The sequence below is a fragment of the Rhagoletis pomonella genome, unplaced genomic scaffold (genome assembly GCF_013731165.1).
Source record: "Rhagoletis pomonella isolate Grant_MI unplaced genomic scaffold, Rhpom_1.0 Rhpom_scaffold_00003, whole genome shotgun sequence".
Lineage (NCBI taxonomy): Eukaryota > Metazoa > Arthropoda > Insecta > Diptera > Tephritidae > Rhagoletis > Rhagoletis pomonella.
In genome coordinates, this window is record NW_023458557.1 from 95,896,336 (window position 1) to 95,918,004 (window position 21,669).

The 21,669-nt window shown below is 37.7% G+C and overlaps 1 protein-coding gene across 4 annotated transcripts in view; it reads left to right on the forward strand.

The window, feature by feature from the left end:
* LOC118735867 (laminin subunit alpha-1) overlaps nt 1-21,669 on the forward strand; it is a 252,725-nt gene that overhangs the window by 93,753 nt on the left and 137,303 nt on the right. For all 4 annotated transcript variants that reach the window (XM_036465852.1, XM_036465853.1, XM_036465854.1 and 1 more), the window contains exons 4-6: nt 54-1,990; nt 3,030-3,368; nt 3,467-3,834. In XM_036465852.1, coding sequence (XP_036321745.1) covers nt 54-1,990; nt 3,030-3,368; nt 3,467-3,834 — 2,644 coding nt within the window. The remainder of the gene's footprint in view (nt 1-53; nt 1,991-3,029; nt 3,369-3,466; nt 3,835-21,669) is intronic.

Genomic DNA, 21,669 nt, shown 5'->3' on the forward strand with positions numbered 1-21,669 from the left:
CTCTCATACCAAATCGATATTAATATTTACCTCCGTCTCTTTTTCTCTTTCAGATCTATCAAGTATTCTTCGTCATGCTCAAATCTGCGAATTCGCCTCGACCTGCCTCCTGGGTACTGGAAAAATCACTTGACGGCTTCACTTACGTACCGTGGCAATATTTTGGCCTAAGTGATGCAGACTGTCAGCGACGTTACGGCCTAGCAGGACAAAACGGCAAATATGTTTTCGAGAATGACACCGAAGTCATTTGCACCACACAATTCTCCAAAGCGCTGCCACTCGAAAATGGTGAGTTGCACGTCTCGTTGCTCAAGAATAGGCCCGGTGCTATGGATCAATCCGAGGAGCTCATGAACTTCATAACCGCACGTTACATACGCATCCGCTTGCAGGGCATGCACACGACCGCTAATCTGGACAACAGCGTAGACTGGCTACTGGACGCACAATCGCTTGAGAAACGTTCCTTTTACTCACTCAAACAGATACGCGTAAGTGCGCGTCTTGATTGCCATGGCCATGCAGATAAAACCGTTGAGTTAGCGGAGAAGCGCGCCGATGAAATGGAATACACACAACTCACATCAACGCTGCAATGCATCTGTCAGCACAATACCTGCGGCGCGGATTGCGGTAAGTGCTGTGCGCTTTATCAGGATAAGCCCTTTCGCAATGGCACAACGCGTGAGGCAAACGAGTGTCAGTTGTGTCAGTGCAATGACCATGCGGATACGTGCATTTACGACGCATTTCTAGAACGTGGCATCTGCCAGGAATGTCAGAACAACACCGCCGGCAATGAGTGCGAGTTCTGTATCAGCGGTCACTTTCGCGCGCACACTGAGCCGCTGTCAACACCCTGTCAGCAGTGTGAGTGTGGCGGGCGTGGCGCAACAGGCACCTGTGATCCAGTAAGCGGCGAGTGTCATTGCCGTGAGGGCTTTCAAGGCGAGCGCTGTAATGAATGCGCCAGCGGCTACTATGGTGACGAGTGTCACAGATGCGAATGCGATGTGCGCGGCACGATACCGGAAAGGGAATGCGCGGGTGTGTGCAAATGCAAAGCGCATGTGGCTGGTGAAACCTGCAGCGAATGCCTGCCCGGCTATTATGACCTTAGCGCCGATCAGCCAGATGGCTGCGCACCCTGTTGGTGCTCCGGTGTAGGATTTTCCTGCAGTAGCGCTGTGCTGCAGACACTCGCTTTCGAGACGCTGAACGACTGGAAGGTGACGGATATGACGCGCTCACAATTCGCTATGCCAACGGTGGATGCGAACACAAATTACCTGGTCTACGGCATGTACGACCTGAACGAGGTGGAAGCCATTTACTGGCAGGCGCCGCAAGGCTATCTCGGGAATCGACTGACCAGTTATGGTGCACGTCTCACCATACAAGTCAACTGGGTGACTATACGTGGCGATACATCGGGCAAACCCACAGCAGGACCGGATGTGATACTCTTCGGACGCAACGGTTTGAAAATTGCGCATGGAGATGCAACGCACACGCAAGGCTCTTCGGCCACCATCAACATTACCCTCGACGAGGCGGGTTGGTATCACGTGCCGCCCGCTGTGCGCGACATAAAAACGCGACTGCGACGCACCGAATATCATGGATCGCCGGTGACGCGCGCGCAACTGCTCTCCGTTTTGGCGGCGATAGATGCTTTGTTGGTACGCGGCACCTACCACACAGATCAGGTGGAGACGGCGCTCGAGCGTGTTATCATCTATTCGGGTGGTTCGGAGTTGGGCGCGGCGAAGGCGAGCACGCGAGTTGAGCAATGCGTCTGTCCCACGGGTTATACGGGGCTTTCCTGCGAGAGCTGTGATTTTGGCTTCATACGGATCTGGGAAAATGCGACCGATCATCAGTTGGTGGCCAAGTGCATACCCTGTCCCTGCAATGGGCATTCGAACTCGTGCGATTTGCAAAGCGGCGGCTGTGGCAACTGTATGCACAACACCTATGGCGAGCGGTGAGTAAAGCAATTAAGTTTTGGAAGGGTACAGAAAATTACATGATTTACAAAAATTATTCGGGATTTTTTTTTTTAGTTCTCCAAAACACCTAGAAATGCTCCTTTCAAAGAATTTGCTTATCCTTTCATAGTCTCTCGAATAAAGCACACAAATATTTTGATTGACATTTAAAAAAATCAAAATTTGCTTTATTTATGTATTCTTAAAATTTTTAAATTTATAATTTTCTAAAATGATTTCCGGTAATTTTGAAAAAAGATATAATTTTTTAAACAAAAATTTTAATATGTATTTTTTACCCTATTTCGATTTTGTTAAAAATTGTTTTTTATTTATATTCTATTTGTATTTTCATCTTAGCAAAGTTCTAAAATACATAAAACACATTTTAAAGCACTCATTTTAATTTTTTTATCATTTCTTGGAAAATATTTCCCATTATTATATATATTTTTTCTAAACCATCGTTGATGTTTCGGGACCATCGCTCTCGAAAAATGTTGTCTTATTTTCAATTTTGGGTTTTCCAATTATTTTACCAATGATTTTTTGTTTCAACTTGTAATACTTCTTTAAATTTTTTATTCGTTATAAATATTTTTTTTTTATAACTTTCCAAAAATTTAACGAAAGTTGCAAAATATTTGTGTAGAGACAAAATTAAATATAATTTGTGTAATTGTTTAAAAAAGTGTAAACAATTATCATATTTTGGGGCTTTAATTTACTTACGTTATTTACTCAAAAGTACCTACACAATTTTTGCATAAAAAAATTATTTTAGTTGATTGTCTCAGATTTCATTTTTTCGTAACAATTTTTTTTACTTTTCAATTCATATGGTTTTACATTAAGAACTCCAAAGTTTCCAATAAACTATTTAATAAGATTGGTCTTCATCTTTTTTAACAACTGGCCACCCTAAACGTTTATCTTACCATGATAGTGTTCTTGTCTCTGCTATTTCTTCACCGCACACGAAAAACTCACCACTTGTACACACGTTAACACATTCTTCTTTTCTCATTCGACCAGTTGCGAGCGCTGCAAAGTCGGCTACTATGGCAATCCGCTGCAAGGTAACGAACATGACTGCAGACGCTGCGCTTGTCCCCTGCTGTCTGATAGCAACAACTTTTCGCCCAGTTGTCAGCTGAAGACTTACAGCATCATGGATCTGAACCCAATGTACGGTGTGGTGGAAAATTCCGAGTACATTTGCACGCAATGCCCGCCCGGCTACACTGGTGACCACTGTGAAATGTGCGACGATGGCTACTTTGGAAATCCAACCGAGGTGGGTTCACAGTGCCGGTCATGCAATTGTGATGCCGGGCCATGCGATGTATTCACCGGACAATGCATCATATGCGAGTGAGTAGCAACATTGCGAAAAGAAAAAGCAAACACAAACCAACACTACACAAAAACGAGAATTAATTTTTTTTACCTCTTTGATTTTTCTTTCACAGCGGCAACACCGAGGGCTGGCGTTGTGAGCGCTGCAAACTTGGCTACTGGGGTGATCCTTCCGTGGGATGTGAACCCTGCGATTGCTATGCTGATGGCTCGGATAGTGATTTCTGTGATAGTACGAACGGTCAGTGTTTGTGTAAACCGCGTTTCGCCGGTCAAAAGTGTGACGAATGTGATGCGGGTTTCGCGAATGTCGACTTGAAGTGTTTACCGTGTAATTGTGATCCTCTTGGCGCTGAGGACGTGGACTATTGTGATCCCGATAGTGGGCAGTGTCAGTGTAAACCCGGTGTAACAGGTCTCAAATGCGATGAATGTGCTGACGGACATTTCGGACTGAAAGAGGAATCAGAAGGATGTGAGGGTGAGTGAAGAAGGTTTTTCTTTTACTTGTTATTCAAATTTTATATATACATACATATGTATATGTATATGTAGTGTACATGCATATGTATTTAGGTACATAGTATATACTTTAAGAAGATGTATTGGCTGCTACTAAAAACAAAAGTTTTAAGAGTGTTAAAGGAATACATACATAATAAATATTTGTATTACCTTAGGAAAGAAACTCGGTTTCTAACTGACTTAAATATTATCAGTTTGTCCTACTTACACACATACATACATACGTATTTTACTTTGATTCATGAAGAAATCAACGGATCGGATCAGTAGTGCGGCTGACTATACCCAGCGACACAATATTTTTATTTTTGTCATCACAGCTTTCACTTAAAAGTCTCCCATCTGCATTAAAGTCCATGCAAAGCCGTTAATCGAATATTCCTGAACGCCATCAAATTCATACATATTTAAAAACATTATACTTAAAAGTATCAACCTAACTCACCTCTTCAAAATCCAACTTCACAAGTACCGTGCATATGCCACATCTATCTGAAAGCACTTGCCACAAAACGCAGCAGCACCAGCCAAACTGTACAATTTGCCATGCGTGTGATGCGCGAGTGAATTATTTATAATGGCATGCATTTCGCTTAGCGGTTTGTTGTGGCACGTCCGCCGCTGCTGCACTCGTGCCGCGCGCATAACAACGCTCTTGTGAGTGCGTGAGTGAACGCGTGATTGCTCGTATTCAATGCATGCAATTAAGCTTAAGTGTTTTTCGAAAAATGCAATAGTGCATGAGTGGCTTGCCTAGAAGTGCAAGTGTGCATGGGAACACACATATGTACGTATGTAAGTGTGTGTGCGTGTGTAGCATTTTGTAGATCTGTAAAGCCATCAACTCTTTTCCCCTCTCAACTGAAATTAAGCGAATTGATCACTGTCATGTACTTTTTGTCTTTGAAACCAAAAAAAAAATTTTTTTTTTTCATGCAATGCATATTCTACTTTCCTTAATATGATATACTACGGGGAGATGAAAAGCAGATGATCGGTGATCACTCCATCCGCAGCAACATTAAAATCATCATCGCCGCTCGACCTCTCGAAATGAAGCGAACGATACACTTCAAAAAAAAACAAAAAAAAACTAAAGAATGTGTGTAGAGGAAAAGCACGCATGTCGTCTGTCCGTTTCACAAAAGCAACAACTTCACAGTAGATACCTTTTCGGGAAGAATTAAGTATTTTTCCTGTTTTTGTTTTTATTGCCGTCAAACGCCGCTACGTGCTCCAATTGACCTGTTACACTCTTGGAAGCGCAAGTGGTTATAAATTGTGTTGTTTTCCTTTGTTTTTACGACTTTCCATTCTTAAGGCAAAAACAAAAGAAAAAGTTCTAATGGTTAAAAACAACTTCTTATTTCGGTTAATGTTAGATAAAATGAAAGAAGTGAAAAATCGAAAAAAATAAATTGCTGCCTGATTTCTTGTAATCCATCTACCTCAGTTGTTTTACATGTACCCGCATATATGTAGGGTGCTTTATAAGGAGCTGCAGTATCTTGTTTTTAGAATCTATTAAATACTAGAATTTTAAAAAATCTGAATTTTTGGTTTTTTCGGTTTTAAAACACATTTATAAAAATAACTCTACTGATCTTATCACAATGATACATATTAATAGGAAATTATGTACCCTACAGCAAAGTATGTCTTATTAAAGCATACACATCGGGCGATTCCGGGCGAATACTTCCTTTTATTCGAATTGTTACTAATGTATGTATGTATGTATGGGTCCACCCCATTTTAAACGACCCGCAATGTTAGTCCGCTGCGCAGCAACAGAAGTTTTCTATAAATTTCTCCGATTGCACCAGTAGGTTCTTACACAGATAGGTAAAAAAACAACTTTGTGATGGTTTGCTATATTCGCTAACTGCTTGTTTCTTTGGGACCACTTCCTAGTTTTTCCAGCTCCTAACGGGTGTGAATTACATGACCAAGAGCATCTGGTAGAGAGCTATAGAAACGCCAAACACAATCTTTGTTCAAAGTAATAACTCCAAAGAACCTTATTTAGTATTATTTGGTCCTGGAGTCGAAATGTGAAATGCACAGCCCAAAAAAAGGAATAAATATCTCTCTCCCTCTCTGAATATCATTCGGCTACTTAAACCCTCACATTGTGTACACTGCTGTATAGTCCTCATTCCAAACAAATTGGATAGAAAGCTACTCGTTTTAAGAATCTTGAGCTACGAGGGTCTTCAACAATTTCCAACTTCCCAAAATAGGGTCAGGTTTGACGTGATGAATAAACTGATAGGTTAGGTTTAGAAACATACATATTCAAACGGTTCAATGGATGTGAGCATTACTCAGCTGCCGACGTTTCATTGTCTGAGACCAACTGACCCGCTCAATGTGAGACCAATAGAGCTCGCATTGAGCTATGATTTGCTGGCCACTGTTCGAGGTTCAAAATTTCAATGCAGGGGCGAACGTAAAGGATTTTTCGATACGCTCGCCAATGCTAGAGCTTTAAAGGTGTATATTCATCTAAAATAAATATTTTTGGACTAGTGTCTGGTAATGTTGAGTTGAATATACTGATTGGTCAACAGTAACATATGTAGGTCTCGAGAACGTGTCCTGCAACCTTTGGGTTTAGAAGGGCTATATGATCATATTTGCCGAGAAAACATACCAGTAGAGCCACAATTTAAGAAAAGATTCGAATCGAATTAGGAAAAAGATACACTAGGGTACTTCCAGTAGAATCTTAGGTGGTGTCTTTGGGCTCAGATTAGAATATAAAGTCCAGGCTGAACGCCTGACGATATCCCGCTACCTTAGCGGGTCACGAATACATAGAGATTAAAGAGAATGCAAACCGTTTCTTAATTCAAAGAGTGCCTGAAAACAAATTTAAGCGACACAATTTTTTACTGGAAAAATTTTCCGTCATCCCTTGACAAATTTTGTTTGGAACAAACTGGATTCGGCGTCATCATCTTCGCGTTGCGTCAGCTAAAGAAAAATGGCAGTGGTGTATGTTAAAAACGTATAAATATATCGTCGCTTGGCGAGCAATATTTACCTCCTTCGGCTAAATGCAATACCACGACATACTAAGAAACGCTACTTGCATGCTCATTCTAAAGCAGGGGTCACACGATTTGTGCATTTTCACCGTTAAAAAAGCAAATGAAAGTCCATAATACTTGCATTCAATTAAAACACATATGGCCTGAGTGGGACGTGTAAAGGTCACAAGGTCTTCTCAGGCTGAGCAGAAGGGACCTGTCTACAGATGTAGGCATGTTACGGGTCATATAGACATCGGAACGCACGCGGAGCCACTGGGTCTCCCTGCCTTTTGCAGAAGCTGTAGCTATCCTAAGGCACCTTTATGCGAGTGTTCAGCACTCTGGAGAAAAAGAAAAGAAATCCATGTGTTCTGAATTTCTCGCAAACCTAGGCGACTTATCTAAATTAGATACATATACTTATGTACGTAAATTTTTAAGGTTTGTACACGATAGTTCGAGTAGCTGGGATTCATAATCCGCGTGGTGATACAACGGACCCAAGTAAAGGGCGCAGGTGTGGTTGCAGGATCATTGGCAGCCACTTCTACCTAATCTATATTCAACCCTTCTTTACAGTACAGAGGGAGTTGCTTTTTCTATATTCCACCAACAAAAAACCCCAAAAGGCTACTCCTTACAGTTTTTGATTTTCTATAAACAAGTGCGGCACCATAGAAGAACACCCTGTACACCAAAACCACTTGTGTGCCATTTCCGAATTAAACGTCTGGCCTTCTGTTGCAACTTTCACTGTTGCCTTTAATTTATTTTCTTTGTTTTTTGTTTTTATGATTGACGCAGTGTCGAGGCTATGCTCTTGCATTCTTAATTTCATTATTGTCTGTATTTTTTTTTCGGTTTATTTTTAATTTTTCCATTCTTTCACTTGAATTTGAAAGCTTTTGAAGTGTCTTCAATGGGATTAGTATGAAATTTATCAGGTTTATTAGGGCCAACAAATTTTTAAGAAAAAATACATTCTGCTGTTTACACATACATATGTACATACATTTTAATGTTTAATCAAAACGTATTAAAGTGGTGGAAATATACGCACATACATTCAGGCGTATGAGCGTGTACAGATAGTTAAAAGCATAGCTAGTTTTTGCATACCAAAAATTTATACAACTAAACATTTTTTTTTTTTTTTGAATGGTAATTTGGACTCTACTTAAAATATTGCTTCGATGGGTTTTCCTTCTAATTTTTTAAAGTAAATACTATTTTTATACTTTTTTGTATGCTCGTATGTTACAATTAGGAAAAAGTCCAACATAGTGCTCTAACATATTCAAATAATTTCATTTTATTTGTTTGCTTGTTTTCGGCAAAATTACCTATTACCTCGTGAATCATTCATATGTACCTACCCGGTAGCCAGGTAGCAACATTTACTTACACATTCTCAAACAAAAATACCGATGCATTTGCAGCAGCATCATAAAAAGAGTTATGAAGTGCATAGAAAACGGGGCATTTCAAACTAATTTGCTGTAAAAGTGCATTGTTGCTGTTTGGTTTCGTGTTCCAGTTTTTATGTTCGACATTCGAGTAACTAACTGCCAACTTGTCTTTGGCAGGTTGTCAGTTGCTGCCTCTTATGAATATTGCACCTTGGCCATTGTTATTGTTGTTATTATGTGCCATTGTTATTATTGTTACTAAAGCATAATGCCTCCATACACATATTCATATGTACCCAAAACATTCATGGCGTAAGAAATATTCATTGTGTCACAATTGTTGCTCGACTTGCCTGCGCTTAAGCTTAACAGTTTTTATTACTCGCAGGCGCTCGCTCGCTGCATTTTATTTGCAATTTTTCTGTGTAAAACGCCTGGTCAGCAGCACTTCTGTGTTCGGGCTGAGGTGATTGACTATGCACCAGCATTTATTATAGAGTAGCCAAAGGCAGTCAAGTGGGCATTTGGTAGCTTCGACTGTTGTTGCTTTGTAAAGGCCTTTTAACCGGGTTATGGTCTGTTAAAAATGTTAAATGTCACTTAACACGTTCAGTGTTGGAGGATAGATGTAAATCTTGAATATGGATGTGAGATTTTTGTGTGTACATACACATACATACAGAGGTGTAAACATTTATTTACTTTTTTTACGAGTAGGCTGTTTCGAAAGACGATCCCTAAAATTGTCAGTGTAGAAATTTCACCTGCACTTACCTCGTATTATCCCGTTAGAAAGTTATATTTTTTCTACAACTCTGATGCAGTTTGGGAAAATTTGTATTAAGTTTATTTAAATCATACCTATTGTGTACCGTTGTGATAATTTTTTTTTTTTTACTGGGACCTGGCATATTTCAAATTCTGACCATACGGTCAGTCTCAGTCCGTTGTCGGTTGTTTTGTCGTCGACGTTGAATTTTCCGACGGTTCGACCAAATACATACATCTTTTCTGCCCATCCTGATATCGATTTTGGTATCGTCTCGCAGACATTGCTCGAAGTTTCGCTCTCAGCGCTCATATAAGAGCTTTGGGACTTCTCGTCCTTTTGCGATCCCCCCCCCGCCCCCCCCCCCAGCTACATTTTTCCAAAAAATGGACCAGCGATTTTGACGATTTATGTATACAAATGTTGTTCGAAAGATATCCTAATGCAAATGAATTCTATGAAAAACAATATAGTTCTCGTCAAAAACATACTTACATACATACTCCTACGGTTTGAGGATTTTATTTATGTATTAATATTTTCATTACGATTTATTTTTATTTTGTATAAAAATATAGTTCATTCAACAGCTAAAACCACAAGAATCATTTTTTTATTTCATACATAATTCGGGAAAATTAAAGAAATGCCAAGAAATTTTCATAGAAAGTTTCAATTTTTCAGCTCGATTTCTGAGAAAATGCATGAACGAAATCTTTTTTTATTTCGACAAATTCTCAAAAACCAACGGTAATTGTTAGCAACTTGAAACTTACACTTTATTATACTAAAATTTAAATAATGCCTGAACTAACTTTTTCTAAGAAATCGACTTAAAAATTTCGATGAAAATTTCTTGGTATTTTTTGCATTTTCCCCCGAGTTTTGCAGAGATTTAAAAAAATTTATTCTTGTGGTTTTTGCTTTCGAATGAACTATATTTTCATTAAAAATCATCAACTCCTCAGGGTATGCCTTGAATAATCAATCGATTGTTATGAAATTTTGCACACTGGTGTCATATAGCTACGGTGACCATTCGTACCGATTTCGAGAAACTAGTCCCGCTGAATATTTTTTTAAAATTCGGGACGTATAAGTGTCCTGATTTTTCATATCTGTACCGATTAAATCCCGATTTTAAGTGTTTTCTTTACTAATGTAATAAGAGTCTCCCTGTACTCTGGTACAAAAACATTTTTTCGCACAAACGTGGCAACACTTTCGTTATCACAAAGGTCATAGAATATGAGGGAGCCATAAACATAGCCAGCATCCATATTTTCTATGATCTTTGGTTGTTTTATTCTGTCAAACTGGTACTCTCGCTATATTGCAGTCTATCATTCTTGTCTAATTTTTTTTAAAGGTTTTTATAATTATTTGTTTTTTTTTTGAATGAAACGATTCTAACTTGAATTTAGTGAAATTATAAAAATGTAATACTAATCCCCTCAAAAAATCATGGGTATGAAAAATATAAGCTGTAGATAGATACAGTGGCGAAAACATAAATAGAGAAGGGACATTTAGCGTTCTTTGCCTATTCCCGTTTCGATTATTTAATGTTTATTATTATTTTTTTATGAAAGTGTAGCTCGTTATCTAACAACGACCATGTAAGCTAAAATTTCAAAAATTTGTACAAAACTTAGCAACAAAGTTTTTTTTATAAATGTTAAGCTTTTTAATTAGATTTCTTAGAAACATTCTGAGTATGCAGTTCGAAGTGCAAATTTTAAGTAGCCAGGACTTACCATTGATTTTTGGTAGTTTTTTTTTTTGTGGAAGGTTTTCTCCATACAACAAATTTTTGAACATACTTTGTATGGAAGAAAATGCGCGAACAAAAAATTTCCAAAAATCAAAGGTAATTCCAAGCTACTTCAAACTTGCACTTTATTGTATTAAAATTTAATGGGCTACAAAACTGCGTTATCAAATCAATTTGATTAAAATGTCTAAAACTTTTATCAACATTTGTTAAAATTCGTCGAATTTTTATAGATATTCCACAAAGTTTGAAATTTGAATTTACATGTTTTTTTGGTAGTAAGTTATACTTTCATAAAAACATAATACACATTTTTTATACAAAGGAAAGTAGCCAAAACTTCCTAAAATGTCTTATTGTGTGTATACATTTTTCGATAATTTTTCAAGTTTTTTTCTCTTTGTTTTGTTTTAAATAAAATTGTATTAAAAGATGTTATGTTTTTTAGTCTAAAATCTAAATTGTTTGTTCCGATTCGATGCTTTAGAAATGTCCCGATTTTTGGCTACAGAAATCTGGTCACCGTACATATAGCCCGACTTAAAATATAGAAACGTACTGCAAACCTCTGGAAGTATTTGTGGTAGAATACTTCTGTATCCTCTGATATTTCTGATAAAATTAATATATGTCCAAAACATTTTTTTTTTGTGAAAAGTTTTGTAACACTTTAAAATTTATAAAATAACAAAAAAACTAATGTTGGCGTTTTTTTTTTTAATTTTTGGTTTAACCTGGATGTATTGCATTCTTTACAAATATTTGGAATAATTCTGGTTGAAACAAGTTTTAAATTGCATGTTTTGAAATTTTTTCCTTCAAATTTTTAATTAATAATTATACCTTTCATGAGCATGAAATGGTATTATAACTTTGGTCCGATGTTTGTAAGTACCAGAACAAAAAGAGATAGACCCATGAAAATGTATACTTATATGATCAGAACGTCGAGCTGAGTTGATTTAGCCATGTCCGTCTGTCCGTCTGTCCGTCTGTCCGTCTGTCCGTCTGTCTGTCTGTTTGTATGCAATCTAGTCTCTCAGTTTTCGAGGTATCCGGATGAAATTTGGTAGGTGGGTGTATTTTTATAATGTATTAATCATTTGTCGGAACCGGAAGAATCGGACCACTATAACATATAGCTCCCATACAACTGATTGTTCAGATATAAGATTTTTCATTATAACTTCGCCATTTATGCAGCTACGAACATGAAATTTTGCATTACTTGCACCCATTATCAACAGAATACTTATAGTGAAAATTACAAAGATCGGGTCACTATAACCTATAGCTCCCATACAACGGATTGTTCAGATATAAAATTTTGCGTTATAACTCCTCCATTTATATAGCTAGGAACATGAAATTCCGCACTGTTTTCAATAATTATCTACAGAAAACTTACCGCGAAAATTAAAAAGATCGGGTAACTATAACCTATAGCTCCCATACAACTGATTGTTCAGATATGAGATTTTTCGTTATAATTCATCCATTTATGTAGCTAGGACCATGAAATTTCGCGCTGTTTTCACTCATTATCAACAGAAGACTTACCTCGAAAATAATAAAGATCGGGTCACTATAACCTGCAGCCCCCATACAACTGATTGTTCAGATATGAGGTCTTTTATCATAACTCCTCCATTTATGCAGCTACGAACATGAAATTTCGCACCATTTTCACTCATTATTAACAGAATACTTACAGTGAAAATAACAAGGATCGGATGACTACAACATATATCTTCCATACATCTGATTGTTCAGATATGGGATTTTACTGTAAAACTTCTTTATTTGAATAGCTAAAAGCGATAAATTTCGTAAGATATTTTATAAATAATAATACAAAGTCTACTGTGAAAATCGTCAAAATCTATGCTGTATAAGCTTTATCTCCTATAGCACTGATTGTTCAGATACCAGTTTTTGCGATATATCTTCTTTATGTAGGAAACTAAACCCAATAAATTGTGTTACCGGTTTACATACCGATCACATAGCAGTGAAAATCACTTAGATTGGTGCTAATATAAGGTATATCTTCAATACCTCTGATTGTTCAGATGCGATTTTTTATATAGGTATGGAACTCCTCTATCGATGTATGCAGATGTATTCAAAAGCAGTAATCTGTCAAAGTAAAATTTGTAGATGTTCATGAAAGGTATGAAGCCTTCGGCATAGCCGAAGACAGCGCTGCTCTTACTTGTTTTTTTTTATTATTTTTTTTTGAACGCTATGCATTTTAATATTTAACAATTTTATTGAGCTTGAGGCTGTTTTTTACTGAAAAAAAATATTATGGAAAACGACAATAGTTTAAAAATGGTAAAAATTCTAGCTGCTATACATTTTCTCTAAAATATTTGCTTTTGAGAAAATTACAGTTGCACCTGGAAGTTTTATTTCTAGCCGTTAATAAATTCGTTTATTGCTGACTTTAACGTTAAACCCAAGCTACGACGTTATTGCCTTTTTGTAACTCAGAATTTTTGATATTCGTTTTTTTTCTACTGCAAATATTTTCTAAAAATGCTTAATTTCTTCCTCTTTGACTTTTGTTAGCTCTACTCAAATGACTAATGATGGGTGTTACCATAGACATTTTTTATAGTTTTTTTTTTTTAGTGTCGCAAAATTCATTGTTACTACATAGCTAGTAAATATTTTATTATGGGTTCAGCAAGGGCAATGCACAAGTTAAAGTCACATATGTACATACATGCATACATAATAAAAATATAATTTATAGTTTAGTTTGCTTGTTTAGCGGCTTGTAATATGAAAATGTATTCTTATTGCTTAGGAAACTACTTTAATGCTAAATAATTTTTTTTTTACGGATTTGAATTAAAACTTGTATGACCTATGGCGATTACAATTTGTCGGCGCTGCCTATTTACGATTTACTATTTTAAAAAATACTAACCTTTCAGATTTTATACATTTTCTTTTCATAAAAAGAATTAAACCACACTCTGTCCCCTTGACATTCAATTCCAAGATAGCCATTATAAAATAAATTCACTGCCGCGCCCCCAATCACGCCAGCTGCCACTGCAACCTCAAGATACCTTATCTGTCCGAAAAGCTATGCAACCATGACAATGAGAATGACAACGCGCATTGCTACTGTATTGCGGCGGCCGGCGATAGGTAATTGTAGGTTGGCCGTATTGTTGCACCGCGCTAGAGTTGCTGCCGCAAACGGAAGCCACTAGGCCATGGCAATAACAATAATAATCAACACCCACATAACACCCGCTATATGCAGCAGCAAGAAGCGCAAAACCACAAAACAAAAATAGTATAAAAACGCAGAAAAATAAGAGAAATAAAACAAAGTCAAAAAAAAAAATGGCAGTGACCATAGAGATGTGAGGAGGCGGTGGGAGTAGTGTGAAAAAGAAAACTGAAATCGATGAGCAAACTAAAAAAACTGACTGAAATTTGGGGGAACTCGAAAATTTTTTATTTTGAAATTTTTGTAAATAATACAAAGCGTTCGAGGTCTTCAGCGCAATTTTCACTTTTATTGAATTCCTCTTTACTAGTATCGCCCAGTTGTCGAAATTCGACATCTTTTTTCATACACTTTTGAATTTTACCTGTCATCAATACTAACTCCTTTATGCGAATTACTATTTTTAAGTCCATAGATCTCAATTCTTGCGCCACCTACCGGAAGACAAACACACTGATCCTTCTAAAAACTTTTGCACAAAACATTCAATGCGATTTTAAAATTTGGGAGAAAATGGTTCCCAATTGAATGATTCTTGCGATTTTATATGTGCATGAAATTCCATTACCTTATAATAATAAGTGGTTGCAGATAAAAGTCATATGAGAATTTCAGGTTGTATGGGCGGGGCCACGCCCTCTTTTTTGCAATCTCTACCACTTTTCACCGTATATATGGTATTGACAACATATGTTGTGGTGTGAAATTTCTGGACGTAAGCATATGTGGTTGCAGATAAAAGTGATATGCGAATTTCAGTTTGTAATGGGACGTACCACGCTCACTTTCTCAGTACCTACCATTTTTCACCGTAAGTAGGGTATTTACAATCTATGCATCTGTGCTAAGTTTCAGTTCTCCAGCATAATTGGTTTTAGAGATATAGTGGTTTTCACATATATATTCTATATGTCAGATGACACGCCCTCGATGTATCGGGATTTACATTTCTGGATTAGAGGAAGTTATATCCTTTAAATCGGTGTATGTTTCATTGAAATCGAGCGAACGGTGCCTTCAAAAAAGGGATTGCAAAATTTTCTTGTGGCTTATTTATATATAGATTTCTAGGCTTGGAAACAGCATTACTTAATTTCTTAATCTTTTATATATTTTTTATACCCTAACTAACTCTCTTTTATTAAACTCATTTGCCTGTCATCCCTAATTCAATTTGGAAAGTGTTGATAGTCGATCTTTTCATTTGATAAACAAAAGAATAGAAAGTCACTTCAGCTCTTTGGGTGCACACAGAGGACGTTGTCGTTACGACGAAAATATAAAAAAAAAAAAAAAAAAAAAAAAAAAAAACATTGCAATGCCAAACACACAATGCAATGCAGAGAATGTGTAGCAAGAAGTCACTGTTATATACATCCATATATATGTATAAGAAGAACTGAGCATAGCATTTGTGTGTCCATGTGTGGGGTGCACGAAGCCACAATTCTTTGCTCTCTAGCCAAAAGAAGGCATATTTCTTCTTTAAGATTAGTTTTGCAGTGATTATTTGAAAGTTTCTGTTTTTCTTTTCATTGCTCCATTCTAGGTGAGTAACTTGAGCAGAGTGACCAAGTTGCTAGTTCTTTGAGCTCAACATTGCATGGTTGAGAGATTTTTCTAACCACGAGCATTTTCAGCAGCAATGTTGGCGGAGTTTTTTATTTTAGTAAATAAGTTGATTTTGTAAGTAGCTGAAACGAAATTTTCTATTCAAAGAAAATGTTTAATTACAGAAACTTGTATTCTTTCAAAGTTTTCTTTAAAAAAAAATCTTTAAAAATTCATATTAAAATCACTGTTAGGTTCTGACCTTCTCCAAGCAGGCTCCTGCCTTTTCGTCGATGGCAATGATGTAATCTGTGTTTGTTGCTGGAAAAGGCAAAAGAGCACCATTGTTGTTTGGGTCGACGATATTATTGTATCATATACATACATAGTCAAAATAAAGTCTACAGTACAGTTAAGTGCAGCTTTTTGCCCAAATTTTTTGTGAAATATCTGTCAAAAAAAGCTGCAACTAACTTCATAATCGACTTTGTTTCGACTATCACTATACCCCAATGTCAGCTGCATACAACAGCAGCACAATTCCCGCTTGCTTCCTTAAAGGTTCAGTTTCGCATTTTGGTGCATCTCTAAGATCGACGGAAGGGTATACTTAGCTTAAGGTCATAACCCCTATTGGCATATCGGGTATACATTTCTAGTTTTGATAGACTTTCGCTGATTTGATGGGACGCCTAGAACAGCAACACATACCATGCTAGACCCCTTGACGTAGAGAGACATAGTATATGGTATAAAGATACCTTCTTCCTTCTGGGTATAAAGTTCATACCTGACTCACATCTCGGATTTTAGTCGACATAAAGTCAGCCTTCATCGTGTATGAAGAATTTAAATTTGATACAAAAACAAAATTGCGGCCATTCCCTTTGGGTATCGTATCCGCGAAATGCAATACCCACGTGAAGGTAGTCCGGAAATTTCACAAAATATTAAAAAAAAAATATATATATATTTATTTAAAAACTTTTGAGTGGATTTCTAAGTGAACTTACCAAATATGTGCTTCTGATATAGTTAATCACCATTAAATTTATGTAGTAGGCAACCATTGAAACGGGGTAAGCAAAATTATTATTTTTCTATGCCACATCATACGAGGTATTGCATTTGACGGATACGAGGTGTTGCGCGCCAAGCGACGATAACAAAATTAGTGCTTTTATCGAAAGATTTACTAAGCCATCAGTTTTTATCCATAATAATCGATTTCTATTCCGAGATTTTTATCGATATCGTTATCGATGTTTTTATCCATCGTTTTATTTTTTATATGGAAAATATATTCACAATAATCGATTTTTTTTATATTTATCGATATCGTTATCGGCATTTATCGATATCATTATCGGCATTAATATGAATCGTTAGCAACATTTATACGTTTACAATTTTATATGTCCGCATCGTTTTTTTTCTCAAAACTCCCAACAAAGAGTCGATCGGTGTTTAAAATGCCAAGGAGCGACAATCGAAGTTTTCAAGTGCCAAGATGTACAGATCGCGATAGATAGGAGCTCGGTGTAAGCATTTTATATGAATATGTATGTTAGATCCTTTATCACTACATATTTCAAAAAAGTCATAGGGGCCATAAATTTTGTGCGCCGCAAAAATAACTTAAATATTTTTCATACCTACGCTTTATCTGAAGTGGACAGTTGGCCTAATTAAAACGCGCCAGCAAGCAACTAGTGCAACAAAGTTGTTACAAAATCTTCATGCTAAAGCAATAACCAGCCATTTTTAACAGCAAGTATAAAGTTTATAAATAGGTATGCGTATGCTTTTAGTATAAGAAGCAAAATAAATAACAAAAACTACGGCTGAAGCTGCTTGTAGAGGATTTCAACATGTGGCTTATATACAAATGTATGTATGAACAACGTACTTATAAACTGTGTGAAGAATCACCAAAAGGTATCGCATTACTAATAAATTTTACGCAAGGCTGCATTTGAGTCACTATCACAAAAACATACACACACCTACTTACAAGCCTACATACTAAATACTTACATATGTATTCACATAGAAAAAATGAGATGAACAAAAAATTTGGCATGCAAGAATCCACAATTTGAATGTCAAACGCCAAGTGAGAGCTGCGCACATGCGTACCAAGCGGCAACAGTCAGTTGTCAGCAGTCAACAGGTAAACAACAGCAACAAGCAGACGCCGAGCGTAGTGTGGAATAGAAGAAGGTAATGCATTTTCATACATACGAGTGTATTAATATCTGCACACTTACAAGATGCCAGTGTGAATGCATGTGCAGATAGTAAACACAGGTAAATATGCCTGAAGCGTCTAACACTGTCAACATGTTGCGCGCATGTTGGCCGACTGGCTGTTGCGGCTTTGTGTTGCTAGCGCTAACACAGCTCATCATTACAGCACCGGCCATCGCAAGTTGGGGCTGCGGCAATAATGAAGTGTATGAAAATCACTGCAACAACAACAACAACTTGCAGCATATTGTTGTTAGCGCACAGCTGCGTGATCTACGATGACATTTTGCAGCATCACGCAGACGCAATAAAATAAATTCGCGCTGTTGTTGTGCATATATGTTTTTTTTTTGTTTTTCCAACCAACTTCTCAAATGTGTTAAATCTTTTTCCTTCAAATTATGCATTTTTCGTTTTTTTTTCTGTTTTTTTTTTTTCACTCTGTCTATCTCTCTGCTTGTCGAGCGCTGCGACCACAACTTGTTGGCAGCCACTTCCTTTTACGTTTACGTTGACAAATTTTTACACGGCTTACTGTGTTGCGCGCTTCACTTTGTTGGTAATGGCGCATGCAGCGCTCGCTGCTTGTCTGCCCGAATGCTGGCTGTCAGGCGCTTGTGTAGCCGCCAAGAGCGCGCAGCAAAAGCAACAAGCCATGCCGAAGTTGACATAATTTAAAATGTGCTGAGTGCACGACTGCGCTTTGTTTATAAAATAAAATTGCTTTTTTCCAACTTTTTTCCTCACTGCATACATACATACTACTCAGCGCCGTGCTGGACCGCTTTTTCTAACGCTGACATTTATGACAGCACTTGACAACAAATTGCACATATTGTCAACGCCAGATGGCGCCACCACCGCTGCGTCTGCAGCTGCTTCTGAATGCTGGCGTTGCGCATTTAGCGCGCAATATTTATGACAAAGCGTTTGCGCTCCAGTGGGCGATCTTGCAACAGCGCGCGCGCGCGGGCTATAGCACATCAAACTAAACGCGCGCGCGCGTGCATCACTTAGTAAAGCATTCCCGTCTCTGCAGCGCAACGCGTCGCAATTTCCATCAATAAAATCTAATTTTATGCCTGTAATTTATCGTTGCGCTATAAATTTGTTGCCAGCCAATGCCTATCAGTGACTTTCAAAACTTTCAATTTAACGCGCAGACGACGCACTCGTTCAATCGGCCATTGGGGCGTGTGCAATGTGTTGTACAAATGACACTTTCGATTAGAAATCAAGTAATTATCCGTGTAGCATGTGTGAGTGAGCATGCAATTTTCATGGCCTTCACATTTTCCACTCAGCGGTGCGGCGCCGCAAACGTCTGCGCGCATGCGTAATTTATGGGACACTGCAATAAGTGACAATTGTAGCTACTCAGCTGCACGAAAAACAGTTGGCCCGGAGATGTGAAAGAGGTTGGGCTACGTTTATGTGGCATGCAGCTTACGGCATGTCACATGCGACATGTAAGTGCGCGGAAATTTTCTGTGCTTTAAAACACATATATGTATGTGTGTTTGTGCGTCGAGTGCTTGGCGATGCAACACCGCCTCGCATTCGCATTCGTATTAATTGCAACAAAATGTTCTGCACTCGTGTACAAAGTGCTTTTTGCCGCTTTTGGCTATACTGCAACGCTTCGCGTCTTTGCAAGCTGTTTTAAAGTTTTTCTATGCTCGCGCAAACATTTTAGTGTTTGCAATTTAAACGTGCAGCTGTGAAATTTATTGTGTTGCCGGCGCGAGTAATTGCTTTTGGTGTTTGTGGCATTCTTGTGACTTTTTCTGCTTTTGTTTTTGCTCAAGAAAAAAATTAAGCTTAGACTCATAAAAATTCTTGATTTCGGAAGTGTTAGACGTACTCTTAGTTAGTTAACACAAGCATGGGGTTCGGTGTTCTAAGAGAGGTTTTGTATCGCGTTGACAAGTTGCTTACTTTTCAAACCTAAGATACCTTCAGCCTTTCTAATGAGTACTAAAAGAATCTTGATATCTGCCTTTGTCTGGTCAAGGCCGGACAATCACATCACACATCACAAAGCCACCTTTCTGGCTATTTGGGCCGAGCAATCTGAACATATTTAAACACAGACAAGTTATGACTAGTTAGATAACCATTGATTAATCTATTGAAGAGATTTATTAGCAAAGGAGTAACTTGAAGTTAAATCTATTGAAGACATTTATGTCTGTCCTAGCAATGGGATAACCAAAGACCTTGACTTGCCTGACAACCTTTCTATCTTATATATTTGACAGGTTTGTTACGAGGGTGTCAGTTGGCAGAGGTGAAGGCGGTACACAGGCATGGTGGCAAAGCCCAGGCTAGCTCGCCGGATGGGGGGGTCATTTTCGCCCACCTTACCTACCCTGCGTAAACAAAATTATCATGCCTGCTCATCAGTACTAGTGGTACTAACAAACACAAGAAAGAAGGAAAGTCAAGTTGAAAAGAAGGCCCGTCCTGTCAGGTGGAGTCGTCCCACCCGCTTTGCGTCTTTCGCTTACGCAGCCATGGGCGTTGTAGCAACAGTAGGAGTCAGACCAACGCCCATGGCTGCGTAAGCATACTGTACGACGGTGCCTGGTGGTTCCCCTTAGAGTTTAAGTGAGTAGGTTTCACAGTACATTTCCTTCTGTCAAGCCTGGCTTTCATTAGGTCATTTTTGACGTCAAATATTGTCAAAATAATGAAAACGGCTTGGCATATAGCATCAATTGCGTTTGCAGTCAGTTTTGACAACGTCTAGTCATATAAAATGACAGCGAAAGTGAAAACGGCCCTTAACTAGCACGAAATAAATCCACAAGATCGATTATTTCATCGATCGTAGAAATACTCTTGATTTTAATAAATTTTGGGATACCAAGTTAGGCGTATCGGATCTGATGGTATCCAGTTATTGTTCCGGTTTTAAAGCTTCAGAAAATACTCTTGAAGTCTGTTGACAAGTATGCTCTATGGGTATATAAGAAATGTTTATAGGATTTTTTCCCGATTTTGAAACATTATTGCGCAGAATTGGAACAATGTATTTTATCGAAAGTATTGCTCATCGCTATCTATGATTTTTACCCACTTTTCTGGAAATGCATCGATTCCGCACCAATACAACTGCTCGTCTTTGGAGACCAAGAAAGTATGAAGCCAATTTTTGATACATTCAACTGAAGTGAAGCGTACTCCCGTAAGGGAGTTTTACCTCGACTAGAACAAATGATAGGTCTGGTGGTGAATTTTCTTTGCTATAGAGCGGGTGGGTTAGAACTTCCCGTTCGCTATCATTTGAATAAGTTTTCACCACTTCTTTGTTTCCTTTGTTTGAAATCCATTTCTTTGAAAAAAAAACACATTCTCGTCTATTTCCGAATAGTAGAGCTATTGGGAAACCTAATAAAGCTTGTGAGGTCTTACCTAAAAACCTCTGCCTGAAAGTGTTGACTAATAAGAGCTTCTCATTTTTTCGTCCGGTTTTATGTAAGAAGTAACAAGTTGCATATGTTTTACTGTAACAATTTTCCACTGCAATTTTGTTAATCTTTCATCTTAGCTGATCGAATTTTTAAAGATTAATCTCATTAGTCAAATATTTCCGGGAAGGAAAAAAGCAATAAGAATACTTGAGTGGATAGTTCAACGCAAAATTTTCTAACATTTCTATAAACTGTTTTTTTTTTATCTTTAAGTACTACAATGATGAAAGCTGCTTTTAAAAAAGGTAGCATTCAAAAACCAGAAAATTGC